This window comes from Aspergillus pseudonomiae, assembly GCF_009193645.1.
Source record: "Aspergillus pseudonomiae strain CBS 119388 unplaced genomic scaffold BDV37scaffold_26, whole genome shotgun sequence".
NCBI lineage: Eukaryota > Fungi > Ascomycota > Eurotiomycetes > Eurotiales > Aspergillaceae > Aspergillus > Aspergillus pseudonomiae.
Window position 1 is genome coordinate 16,578 of NW_022476018.1, and position 12,167 is coordinate 28,744.

At 44.6% G+C, this 12,167-nt stretch overlaps 8 protein-coding genes across 8 annotated transcripts; 5 read left to right on the plus strand and 3 right to left on the minus strand.

Annotated features, from left to right (window-relative positions):
* Positions 1-14: 14 nt before the first annotated feature.
* Positions 15-2,504, plus strand: BDV37DRAFT_282197 (uncharacterized protein; the record flags this gene model as incomplete). The annotated part of the gene is made up of 5 exons (XM_032086985.1): positions 15-158; positions 208-1,361; positions 1,410-1,632; positions 1,685-2,227; positions 2,280-2,504. The coding sequence occupies 5 exons, from the start codon at positions 15-17 to the stop codon at positions 2,502-2,504; spliced, it is 2,289 nt and encodes a 762-aa protein (XP_031942272.1).
* Positions 2,505-4,684: 2,180 nt separating this feature from the next.
* On the minus strand, positions 4,685-5,394 carry BDV37DRAFT_246174 (SRF-type transcription factor family protein). Its single transcript, XM_032081717.1, has 3 exons — positions 5,378-5,394; positions 4,891-5,317; positions 4,685-4,835 (listed from the first exon to the last, which is right to left on the minus strand). The coding sequence occupies exons 2-3, from the start codon at positions 5,107-5,109 to the stop codon at positions 4,770-4,772; spliced, it is 285 nt and encodes a 94-aa protein (XP_031942273.1). The 5' UTR covers positions 5,110-5,317; positions 5,378-5,394; the 3' UTR covers positions 4,685-4,769.
* An 83-nt stretch (positions 5,395-5,477) lies between these two features.
* On the minus strand, positions 5,478-5,826 carry BDV37DRAFT_246175 (uncharacterized protein). The gene has a single exon (XM_032081718.1). The coding sequence runs from the start codon at positions 5,735-5,737 to the stop codon at positions 5,546-5,548; it is 192 nt and encodes a 63-aa protein (XP_031942274.1). The 5' UTR covers positions 5,738-5,826; the 3' UTR covers positions 5,478-5,545.
* A 535-nt stretch (positions 5,827-6,361) lies between these two features.
* Positions 6,362-7,101, plus strand: BDV37DRAFT_246177 (Zn(II)2Cys6 transcription factor domain-containing protein). Its single transcript, XM_032081719.1, has 3 exons — positions 6,362-6,491; positions 6,545-6,726; positions 6,783-7,101. The coding sequence occupies exons 2-3, from the start codon at positions 6,580-6,582 to the stop codon at positions 7,050-7,052; spliced, it is 417 nt and encodes a 138-aa protein (XP_031942275.1). The 5' UTR covers positions 6,362-6,491; positions 6,545-6,579; the 3' UTR covers positions 7,053-7,101.
* Positions 7,102-7,219: 118 nt separating this feature from the next.
* Positions 7,220-8,239, plus strand: BDV37DRAFT_246182 (uncharacterized protein). Its single transcript, XM_032081720.1, has one exon. The coding sequence runs from the start codon at positions 7,302-7,304 to the stop codon at positions 7,578-7,580; it is 279 nt and encodes a 92-aa protein (XP_031942276.1). The 5' UTR covers positions 7,220-7,301; the 3' UTR covers positions 7,581-8,239.
* On the minus strand, positions 7,220-8,239 carry BDV37DRAFT_246185 (RNase H1/viroplasmin domain-containing protein). The gene is made up of 2 exons (XM_032081721.1): positions 8,115-8,239; positions 7,220-8,039 (listed from the first exon to the last, which is right to left on the minus strand). Exons 1-2 carry the CDS (start codon positions 8,180-8,182, stop codon positions 7,886-7,888), a joined length of 222 nt encoding a protein of 73 aa, XP_031942277.1. The 5' UTR covers positions 8,183-8,239; the 3' UTR covers positions 7,220-7,885.
* Positions 8,240-10,201, plus strand: BDV37DRAFT_246186 (uncharacterized protein). The gene is made up of 3 exons (XM_032081722.1): positions 8,240-8,982; positions 9,034-9,404; positions 9,454-10,201. Exons 1-3 carry the CDS (start codon positions 8,827-8,829, stop codon positions 9,710-9,712), a joined length of 786 nt encoding a protein of 261 aa, XP_031942278.1. The 5' UTR covers positions 8,240-8,826; the 3' UTR covers positions 9,713-10,201.
* Positions 10,202-10,648: 447 nt separating this feature from the next.
* BDV37DRAFT_246188 (uncharacterized protein) lies at positions 10,649-12,115 on the plus strand. Its single transcript, XM_032081723.1, has one exon. It carries the CDS (start codon positions 10,889-10,891, stop codon positions 11,762-11,764), a length of 876 nt encoding a protein of 291 aa, XP_031942279.1. The 5' UTR covers positions 10,649-10,888; the 3' UTR covers positions 11,765-12,115.
* The last annotated feature ends 52 nt before the right edge of the window (positions 12,116-12,167 follow it).

Sequence of the window (12,167 nt, forward strand, 5' to 3'; positions counted from 1 at the left end):
AAGCATTTTTAATCATGGCGTCCAATAGCATTAGCATTCAAGAGCTGGACAAATCCGATAAACCTTCCAAAGTTGAGGAGAAGCTGATTAAACTGCTCAGCGAGTTTGTTGATATGATTGCTTCCGACGCAAACGTTGATCTCGGTTGTACACCGAAGGTATACTGGAATCCACGACGAGAAAAGTACCTTGGGCTGATCGAAGTAGTTCCACACAGTCATCCAGCAGCTGTGCGAAAAAGCCCCGGAAGTAGCACGGACCATTGCCAAAACGATGCAGGAGAGCATTACGAATTCCCGTGGACGCAAGCGCAAGCCAGCTGAAGATCCTTCATACCGCCCAGCAAAGGTAAGAAGACAGAGAATCGGCTTCCCAGCCAGCATGTCCGAGCAGAAGCCGGAATCCGATGAAGTTCTCGGAGGCTCTACCAAGTCACGCAACGAACACCTATTGAAGCCTTCACCGTCGCTTCATGATCTTCATGACCATTCGTCTCAGGCCGGCGGCTGTGGTGAAGAGGGGAAGGATGTATTACCTGCAGGAGTTCTAGCCACAATGGCAAGCAAAGCCCTTTCCACAAGTTCCGAAGAGCCATTGCGCCGCGCCTCACCAGAGTCAGTACCATACACAGAACCCACATCTTCCAAGATTACAACCGTTACTCCTACAAAACAAACTGAACGTCGTTTATCTTCACCTCAAACGGAGGAAATCCAGCGGAAAGCAATCCCGACATCACTTGAGAGTATTACTTCAACTGGACAATCCACGCGGATGAGATTGTTCCCGAACCGACGCTCCATTATAGACTTGACTATCAAAGCCACCCGTACTATCTGCCACCTTAGCAAACATAAGGATGGTGTTCCCTCAGATGTACATAAACGAGTCCTTCAATCGCTGCAACAAGCCCAACTCGGAGTGAGCGCAGAATGTACCCACCAGAACCATTGGTCGGATGGTTCGATGTGGGTACAGGTACTTGAAATGGGGGAATCCCGAAAAGACCGAGTCACTATACAGAACATGCTCGAATACATAGGAGCTTGGGAGTGGTACAATACTCAGTTGGAGCTTGCGAAGAAAACAGTCACAACAAAAAAGAATAAACCAGTTGGGCAGCGGGGCGCAGCAATGCATGTAATGGACCAAATACAGAACAGATGGATCGGTGGAGTGGGAATAGTTACACTACAGGAAGGTAACTCCCATTATCTATCGGGAAGTGACCCTGCCAGTATATCTGCGGAGGAAAAACATTTGCAACGAAACCGGATTAGCATGCAGCTCAACAGAGGCAAGCTGTGTTCCAAACTCGTTAAAGAACTGGGGCTTGGGATATTGTTCGATGAAAATATCTGGTAAGCTGCAAGAAAACATTGATATCTTCGGCTACTAATCGGTGGTAGGGCCTATGTGAAATCGGGCATGGAAGAGGTTAATAATATAATAAAGGCTATTCAAGCCGACGCAGGACACATGAAGCTTCTTCAAATTCTGGCCCCACAGCTAGAACACCTTGTCAAGATTGGGTTACCAGATCTTCACATTTTCTACAAGGACTTGAAAGAAGCAAAGCTACTGTCCGAAAGTGAGCTCCGTCAACTGGAAGGACGTTTTGCTCTAGAAGGGGTAGGTACATAGCCCACAACAGCCAGAGTATATATTAACATTATTACTGAAGGACCCCCTGCCTGACAGTCAACTTGAGGCAGAGATTGATCGTCTTATCAGAGACGTCAACATAAAGGTGCTTGATCAGACCACATTTGGACGTGATGATATGATTGCAATTAACAATGGTATGGAGATACCATGTGATATCTTCGACCGACTTCGCCCGGGCAGATGGCTGGATAGTTGGACTATCAACGCTCTCATGCAAATCTCCGATAAGCCCGCGTTTGTTAAGCATGATCTAAGCATCCCGTTAGACCAGAAGAGTGGTAATAATGTTCTTCGGCCGATCAAACACCCGTTAAGAGCCTGGGCCACGAAGATGGCTAAGTTTCGGGAAGAGGCCAGGAAAGCCTCTGGGGAATTGGTCCCTTTGGTTTTTTTCTGCCCAATCAATCATAAAGGTCAACATTTTTCGTTGCTCGAGATCAACGAACGAGAGAAGGTTATACGCCATTACGATTCGATGGCTAAGGTTACTACCAGGCTCCGCATGACCGAAGTAGTTGAGGAGCAATTTGGCGATTTAAAATTCCCCTACGAAGAAGTGGTAAGAACCCACGGCTACGAGTTCCTTTCAAAGCACTAACATAATGGCATAGCCTACTCCACAACAGGACGATGGCTGGAGTTGCGGAATCAGGACGGTTTGGAATTTTCGGCACTTATCGAATAATCTCCCAATTGGATCAGGCGATACCGTGCTGAACCCCGAGCGGATGATGCTAGAAGTGGTAGAGGGGCTGACAGCCTGCGTGGAGAGTGGCGCCATGACGAAATATATTCGACGAAGACGCTCAGACCGAGAGAAGCGACCACCGACTTGAATACATGTTTGAGCAATTAGAACCGAACTGGAAAGCAGATAATCATGGCTTATACTGGAGAATGTAAAGTAGTACAGCTGGTTGCAAAATAATGTAATATTTTTTACTCCTGTCAACCAGCTCTCCTTACCAAAGCCTTTTGTAGCCACCACGTAACGTAGTCGTTGCTTATCGTGAAGGAGTAGACTGCGTAGCGATTAAGACGACTAGGGCGAACAATGTCAAGGGAAGAAGGTAAGAGTAACATAAAATGAGGGAAAATATATTAGACAAGAAAGACCTGGCATAAAACAATTATTCAAGGCCTTGGAGGGATTGAAACTCCCCTTGTTACAAGTACAAAGAGCTAGAGTTGATTAATTAACTATAAGCCAATCAAGTTATATAAGGAACGGGATACCCACTAAAGCTCAAAAGCCCATTGAACCCTGACTATCCAAATCTACGGAGAGGATACGTATTCGGTAGAACAGGTCTTGGGCGAAGCATTGATGTGAGGGAGTGCAGGAGAGATCATTTATTATGAAAGCAAAAGAAATGAAAGTCACTTTAGGTACGGCGTGTCGCAGGGATCTCCGCACCTTATGCACAAAGATTCTCTATCCCGTATCATAAAATATGACAGTATGAGACAATCGCCAGGCGATTTTACTATGGATGATCAACCGTGGCCGTCCGTGAGGGCGAGAGGCCCTCAGGGCCGCAAATACAGTAACCGTATCTGTTAACCATGGCATACCGTAGGATCGACACCCCCATATGCCAAGAAAACCCGCAGGGCATTATAGCTTCTGTAAATCTCGGTAGGGTATCTTGGAGTCTATGATAAGTGTAGACCGTCATGGGGTCAATATTTCCCTGGGGCTAAAGCGACCGCAGGTTGTGATGATTTTGATAGAAACGTGGCGTTCCACAAGGGCAAAACTTTCCTGCGGATATTATCTTCACACGGTACTTTTAAGTCTATAAAAGAGTGGCTCTACATAGGGTTGAACGGCCCATAGGCTTGAAATGCCCATAGGATGTTCGCGAATATATAAAAATGTGGCTTACCATACGGCCTATACCTCCATGCGCCTAAATTAACCATAAGGATTAGACAGTTTCTCGGAGTTGTGGTGTTCCACAGGGCTAGAGACTCCATACGTTCCCACCGCCCCCAAGGTGTACATGGCTGCGAAGAAGTGTGGTTCTCCGCGAGGACTAGCCATCCGCATGTCAAGAATCCTCGTGGGGCGCTTATTATGTTGCACAACATGGCGCTTCACGGGGAGAAATTTCCCATAAGGCCGAAACTGCCACGGGGTGTGCAGAAATCGTAAAAGTGTGGCTCACCACGGGAAAGCATGGCCCGCCACATGGTCTTGAACACCGTGCGCCTAAAATAACCGCGAGGAACGCTATATTTGGAAAAATTATGGCTCCTCACCGAGCGCGTAATGAATTTGTTTTTATTGTGGTGTACCACGAGGCTCAAAATATCCTATGCTTTAATTAGATTGCCCTCGTATCTTATCTGGCAACAGCTACACGAACGGCGTCAGTCTCCATTGTATATTATGGCGTTCCACATGACCTATCGTACCATAAGGTTTGGCCGGTACGCAAAGCATAAGGCGGTGCGGATATTGTTCTTCGTTGAGCTTGGAAAGCTACATAATCAAAAGCCTGAGGTAGTGACTACCATAATTGTGTAAATCAAGTGGCTAAGATGCATGTAGAGCTGGATACAGGCATTTACACCAACAATTCTCTTGCTTATATTTGGTAGGGAATAATCACTTCAGAGCAAATACCAACGAGTCAGTGCAAACACACCTGCCAGTGCAAACACAAATTGGAGTACAGTACTAATCAAAACTGGCCGCAAATTCTCGAGCACTTTCTAGGAGTATGTATACCTACCAAATCCATATATATGAGTATGTGTTGGTTTGCGATATTATGTTTGCGGGATAATCACCTTGTGATGTATTATTTTTTAACACAATTAAATGTGTACAAGATAACTCTGCACGTAGAATAGCCGTAGGTGTGATCACACTCTAATTAGCTGCTACTAGCCCAGCTTTCAAAGCCAAGTCTAATCTACACGGCAGTTCCGCCTCAGGCGCCACAATAGGCCATATATCTATATCCATATTTACAAGAATTGGCCACTACTGAAGGACAATTGTTATCTGCATGACAAACCGATACTTTGTTACCGGCTCTGTAACTAATTAGAGGCTCAAATATTCCATTGTCCGGCACAATATTGTTTCTTTAAGATTCATACTGGGCGGCCAATTCTTGCCAAGTAACCTGCTTAGGCTTCGGATAGTGTGTCGCCTACAAGAGATGGGTTATTACCGCTACTGTCTCTCAGGCTTAAGATAATACCTACCAACTGTTCTTCCGGAAAAGGCCAGTCACTGTCTGACTTGAAGAAAACAACCTGGCCATTATGCTTCAGACGGATCATTAGGCAGATGTCTGCGTCGCATTCCCGACAGTATTCAAAAGCTTTCAGGAACAAATGAACCCTCCGTCGGTTCCGCTGTTGACATTTAGCTTTAGAACTGTCCGATCGCCGGCGCCGGATAGTTCTTTTCTTGATAGCCATGATGGTCAAAATGAGTGATAAAAGTGAAAAGCAGGCTTTTGGGGCGCGGCTACGTCTGGCTTTAATAGCGTGGAGGAGAAAAATCCTTGTATCCTCGATTCTTTGATGTGAACCAAAAGCGCCGATTAAGGGGTAGTAAGGATATTGAACTGTGGTGGCCGCATAAGGTGCTCACCCTCCGAGGGTGAGTACTTGCTGCTAGCCTGCTGTGTAAGAGCATATCCCGATTAGCGTGAGGCGGCACTCTAGTCCTGGATAGGCCGCTTATCAAAGCATGGGCCCGGCAAAGTTGCTGGGTTCTGGTCAATGGTTGTTCTCTTTACTTAGCGTTATGGCTGCTTTGTTGGTCTTCCTAGTCGCCCGCCCGGGTGTTCTTTGAGCAAACGCGAGACGCTAATTCCACCAATCATTGATCTCTGATCTAACCGCTCTAAGACTAAAGTGCTTCCTTTTGTGTTTCACTTGCGTTCCATGTGCTTCTCAATAGGCTTTCCGATGACAACCAAGAGACACACAAGGTGACTAGACTCGCTTGACACAGAATCATTATGGAGAAGAGAATAAAATACATAAATTGAGGACCTAATGGACTATGAGAAAAAGATAACCAGGACTTAAGCTCGTACATGCCTAGGTTTTAAAACTGAGCTTTGTCGAACGTAGTATTATTTACTGTTTAAAGTTAGCCAGCTGCTGGCCGAGTAAGCTCGATTTACGACTACCAGCGTCGGCCTGAGTATCCTCCCGAGTTGCCAAATTTTAGGAAATATTTGAAAGGCTGCTCCATATGGGGAAACGAAATGCTGAGAGGAACATACATGGCCTATTTAAATTTTCCTTCTTTTTTAAAAAAAAGGGAATGGGATCAATATGACGTCAGTAATTCTGACAGCAGATAAGACGCGGACGAGAAAACGACAGAACATCTCAAAGGATATAAGCACGACGGATGTATTATTCCGTTCCCATTCGCAATCTGTATCTTTTATTGTCATGTTTCTTCTTTCTTCTTGGACGCATGCGACCCAGATCCACTTTCTAGCCCCACAATTGGGACATTTGATCATGCTCCAATCTTCTTTGCACAAAAGTGAGATATTTTTCCCAAAGGGGAAGAGGATATCAGCGTATAAAGAACTTCGGATATCAACCTTGTGCTGCTGCCAAGAATAACAAAGAAGAAACCTGGAAGGATTTGTAAGATGAATATTACCCATACCTATAACGCTACAGTTTGCTTTCTCTGTCCCACCCTGGCCCTAGTCTTTGTTTGCTGGATGCATAATTAGCGCCTGTATTTTGGAAAATGGCAACTCTGGGTAACACAACAAAATAGAAACAAAAAGAGAGTCTCTTATAAAGAGAATGTGAAGCTGTTTTGTAAATTATAGTTATAATTTTCTTCCCCATCCTGAGTTACTTTCCCCCCACCTACACACGAGTAGCATCAGATCAGTGCGAACGATATCAATGACTAGTCCTGCAGCCCCACTCAGAATACTTCTGCCTGCAGGATGTCGCAGCCCACATAAGCATCCTACCCCCGTTCATCATGTCGAACGAAGGCCAAAGCGGCGGAGTTTAGCTTGTTCATCGTGTCAACGAAAGAAAGTAAAGGTATGTATTATCTCATAATACGTGCGTCTAAGTAAATTTTTGCTCATATTCTAAAGTGCAGTGGCCCTCCTCCCTGTGAAGCATGCGCTGCAACGAAAAGCGAGTGTTTTTTCGAGCCTTTAACAGACAAACGGCGAAGATTGACACGAAAGGCTGTAGAGAAAGACATGGAAAGCTATCGAGAGGTATCCATGTACTTAATCAGTATCCTGCGTTCTGGGAAGGAAGACGATGTGAATAATCTAGTAAAGGAGGTCCAGCAAGCCTCATCCCTTGATTCTGCTCTTGCAGATCTGCAGTCGTTAATTTCTGGAGAGAAGAGCTGATTCCTCTTTCTCTGTTGGGAATCAAGTTTTATTTAGGTTCACCTTTTTACTCCAATAGCATCCCGAGTCGTATTTATATTATTTTATTTTAAGCTATGCAACTGAATGTAAGTAGACTGTCCGCGGATAAAGTGAAAGGCCAGCCATTCCTGAAATCGAATTCTAGGAAATAATTCAATGTTATAAAAGATTGCTGACGAGAGCCGGGTTGTCTAACTGGGGGACTAACTCTTGGGTATTTCATCGCATATGGCCGGCAGTCCTACTTCGACATCAGTCCTACTTCGACGGCGGTCTACTCTGTTGCAACCATACCCCCTTACGGAAGGTTGGCGATGTATAATTCGTTCAGATAGACATCTTAGCATGTGGATTGCTGTGCTCATAGTCACTTATAATTCAGTATACACGGAATTAGTGCCTTGCATAATCTTTGTCTGTTTTTATAGATATTTTCTTTATGTCCCCCAAATTAGTAAGATAAAGGTAAAGGTGTGGAATAATAATATAGTGCATCATTGTTCATAGCAGTAGAAACTCAACAACACCCTCGACAGCGACAAGTAATTCAGTGGAACGCATCATCTATTTCTCTCTCCTTACAGCCAGTTTGTTGTATTTTCTTCATGAAGTGTGGTCAAACCATAATACCAAGATTAGTCATGGCTAAGGATACTTAAGACAGCATTCTACAGTGATAGCAATATTAATTTCTTGATACACATTCTTAATAGGGACGCGGTGGGTATATGACAATGATAATACCAAGTTTGGTGATCACACACATTTCTCCACGAGCAAGTCGTCCGCCAACGCATATTGGAAACAAATACTCATGCTTGTAGTTCATCCACGGAGGCGCTTCGAATTACTCTCTGGTCTTCTGGAACGTTTTTCTCGGCCAAGTAGTTTGTTGCGCCTTCAAGGGTTGAGAATCCCCTGAAAAGTGAGCCTTTATATCCATTGACTAAAGATTTCGTCACATCCCTACCGTATACTGTTAGGAAAAGTACGTAATTATTGAGGGAGCTATCACACCCTCAGACTTAGTAGATAGCGTACCAAGATAAGAAAATGCCTGGGGCAGGAGGGCGGCCCTGAGCAACAGCGTAGTATCTTTGTGAAGGCATGAGCGAATTTAAATAGTAAATTGCGGATTTTATGAATTAAAGAATTAGGACGCTTGGAATATCGAATAGCATGACCACTTCTTACACTGGGACACAGTCATGAATATAAGGAAATCTATCGTAGGGGCTAAGAGGGGACGTGACGTGGCAGTCGCAAAATCAGGCATCAGCCCATATGATACAGACAAACACCTTGTGCCTAAATTCGATCTATTCATTCGGAAGATCCATGCTAGCTTATCACATAAACTCTTATGGCTTATATTAGCTGGCAGCATTCCGAGAAACAGCATAGCCCCTCCCCTCGCGCAGAGGCTGACACTAGCTGACTCGCCGAAAGTAACGGAAAACACATGTGTAAAGCAAAGCGTGTTCCAAAAGTTTTTTTTTTCTTAATTTTGAAGCCCTGTACTTTAGCAGATTCTGCTCTCTACTGCCTAGAAGCTGGAGCTCTCAATGTCCGCTACTGAAGGCTACCGTGTCAAATGTCCAACCTCCTTAGATACTTATAGCCAAGACATAGCCCACGTAAAGGGCGGGGATATCGAATCTCACCCTTTGGTATCCTTACATCACAAGGATACTGGGAAACCTTCCAAAATACAGACATTATGCAGAGATGCGGCCGGGCGTGGAAATGAACAATGTATCTGGTATGCTACAATCGGGGAGCGAAAAGTCTTGCCCGAGATGTGCCGATACTATCAGGTGAACTTCTTGAAGCACACAACTTCGAACGTATGTTTGAATGGTGGAGACGTCTTTTACTTCGTGGCCCAATCAAGATACAAATGGTCAAGGTTCGTCGAGCAAAAGTTCTTCCTGTTAACTAGAACTGATTTGAACTGCAGATGCATGTGTTACGGCAAAGGAACAGCAAAGAGGTTGAGGTTATGATATTGCCCATCGATATTGCCGCCGAAGTAGAAAGGTTCGAAAGAGCGCTAGAACAATGTGAATTTCACCCAGAGTGCAGCGCAGGCTTCAGTGAAGACGGAACGCTTATCCCATGTTCTCGCCCCAAGAATTGTAGAAATCTGACTATGGGCGGCACTGAGGAGTACCCCCAGTTTTACTGCTCACTGGAGCACCACCATCGGCTAAGGCGGAAAAAGCGAAAGCTGGAGCATAGTGAGGCATTGCTAGAGTTTTACTGGAGCTCTAGAGGGAGGAGTGATTTCCTAGAATTCCTCGAATATCGTGGTTTCATCACTCGTTACAGGTAAACAATACAGTACTTAAGCAATCAAATCTGACTGATTATTATACAGGGACTTGGAAACTACACATTTTCTCGATGCATGTGATGGTTGTGGTGAGGGTATTCTAGCTCTGCTACTGGTGGACGGGTGGCACACGCAGAGACTGCTGGTTCTAGTTGGTCTGGCCGTGTTGCTTAACATTCTTATTACCATTCTCGGGGCTGCTGTCGGACAGAGTATAAACATGGGGCTGACAGCGGGGAGCTACACATTTGCGTTGGTGGCGGTTATCATTGCTACCCTTTCCTTCTTTAGTGCTATTCTGTAATTATCTTATTGGTTTTTATTACCCTCGTTATGTGTGACTGCATGAGTCATAACAGGGTAATAAAAGCCATCCGTTAGAGCCAGCGATTCTTTTGTCTTGGCAAGCCTTTACATACTTTTCGTTGGATACATAGCCAATACTATACTGACACGCTGTAGTTGTTGATTGGCTTCATCATGCAAGTATGTTCTTGTTCCATTGCTCCCTCTTAGATCGTAAAAGGGTTAAGGAAAAGAAGGCAATGCCACACTAGCCAATTCAAGATTAAATTGAAAAGAACATCAAGAAGGCAGACATGGAAACCCCAGGCAAACCGGAGCCGTTACGGTTAGCCGATTGGTGGTGAGTTGGGTCTGGTGACCATGCTTAGACGAATTCAGACCAGCTGGTTTTCTCCTCAACCAAGATAAGGCCTTGGCGGTGCTTTTCTAGCTGACTGTTTACTGTCGGCTGTAATTACGGGATTCAGCTTCGTTCAGCCTCGCGCAGCAACGTCTTATAGTAATGAACAACAGGCTGATCAGTCTTTAGTTAGACTATAGGTATTCCCTCTTTTACGGAATATTCTCAGAGTTCACTGTTAAGAGCTGTTGGTGAAAAGTCAAATTCCGACAATATGCTATACAAAAACACTTGGACAAACAACGTTCAAGAAAAATCAAATAGGTTATCAACCAGGTTATAAACACATTAAATCTAAACATGGATATACTCTACAGAGAGACCAGGAGGAATTCTTGAGTCTATGTATATAGCTAAAAACGGAAAGAGGCACACGTGGCCCATTGGACGTATTTCAATGTCAGCCTAAGCGACTATGCAGGCCTTCCAATCAGCACTTATTTCCAACTGCAACGAGACCAATATTTCAGCTCTGATATAATAGTGTGTTGGTACTCGCGAGTCATGTCGTTGCATTCTCATGTATGTCGATCACCTCTCTTCCCATCCCCTCCGCCAGCCATCAAGGCTGTTGCCCAATACGTCACCATAAAAACACATATTGTATGAAGACCATCGGTTATATCTCGGGATGGAGATATCTTTAGGAGTTTATTTAAGTTCGGCAGCCCTTTTAGAAACAAAGACTAAATTCATGTTTATGTGCGATTTCAGTACTTATTCCTTTGAACGCTTTGACCAGTGCTGCTTCTCCTTGACTACATTGCGTTTATTATGGCTTACTGTCAACACTGCCAGCAACATTTTCTGGATATAAAATCTCTGGAACAGCACCTTCGATCCTCTAAGCACTGCTGTGATAGATGTCAGAAATTCTTTAAATCTCCCCGGTCAAAGAAACAGCACATGGAAAATTCAAAGTGTCAGAGTGTACATCTAGTCGGCCGTTCATGCCACCCCAATGTCCGTTCCAAAGGGCCACAACGCGCCAGGCAAGGACGGAGTGATAGCTCTCTACCAATGATGATTGGGGTCGCCGTCACAGATATCTATCCCGCATATCTCGGAGTGCCTCGGGATGCAGTCATGCCCATTTTTAGAATGGCCTGTCGCCTCCGTTTTATCAAGCCTGATGTGGATACCTTATTGCGACATATCAACACACAATTAGATCATATGATTGTCGCGGCCCTCATCGAGGCTGCCCTTCGTCTCTTGCCACCTGACAACACGCCCGAAGGGAAGGAGAGAATGCAGAAAAAGATGAGGGATGCGCAGCTAGCGGAGAACAGCTTTACCGACCAAATAAGAGCAATGGACTATCGGTTCCTCACTGAAAGTGAGCAAAAAGAACGAAACCTGCAACCAACACCTGATATTCGGTTCCTGAAGCCTGTATCAATCCATGGGAAATTGTGTCACTGGTTAGAATACAAAAACTACTTTGGGTTCAAAGCAAATCCATTCGTCGCTGCGAAAACGAGGAAGCAATTGCGGAGATACTTGTCTGCTCTTGGGCCAGGCGCAGTGGTCTATCGTTTGGGATTCGAAATTGATCACATCTCGATAGAGGGAGTCCAATCTTTCCGCGAGGCAGAAACATTGTATTCCCTCAAGCAGCAATCCAGGGCTAAATTAAGTATGAAATAGACCCTGATTAGACCGAGCCAGGTGGAGATAGCGGCTACCCTCTACGGACAGTTGTTAATCCCAAACTCTTCCTTTCCTGTATCCGACTTTCATTTGTCATTGTTTTTAATTTTTGATTTCGATCTATTGGAATTCTAACTAAATTCCCATTTCAAGTAACAGCATTGCATTTATACAAATGAATCTTATTTATTGTGGCTCAACTTATATTTACTAGATTGGTCGGGGCAAAGCCTCTGTGTCGAAGGCTATGTGTACCCATCTTGGACCGAGTTTATTTATTTACGAAAAGTCTGTTCGTCTGGAGAGAAATTTATCGGGGTAACTGGACGTTGAACAAGCAACATAAACTGTAACAGATGATACAAACATCCCTTGGGCAATTCAGGGGTTCCTCTTCAAG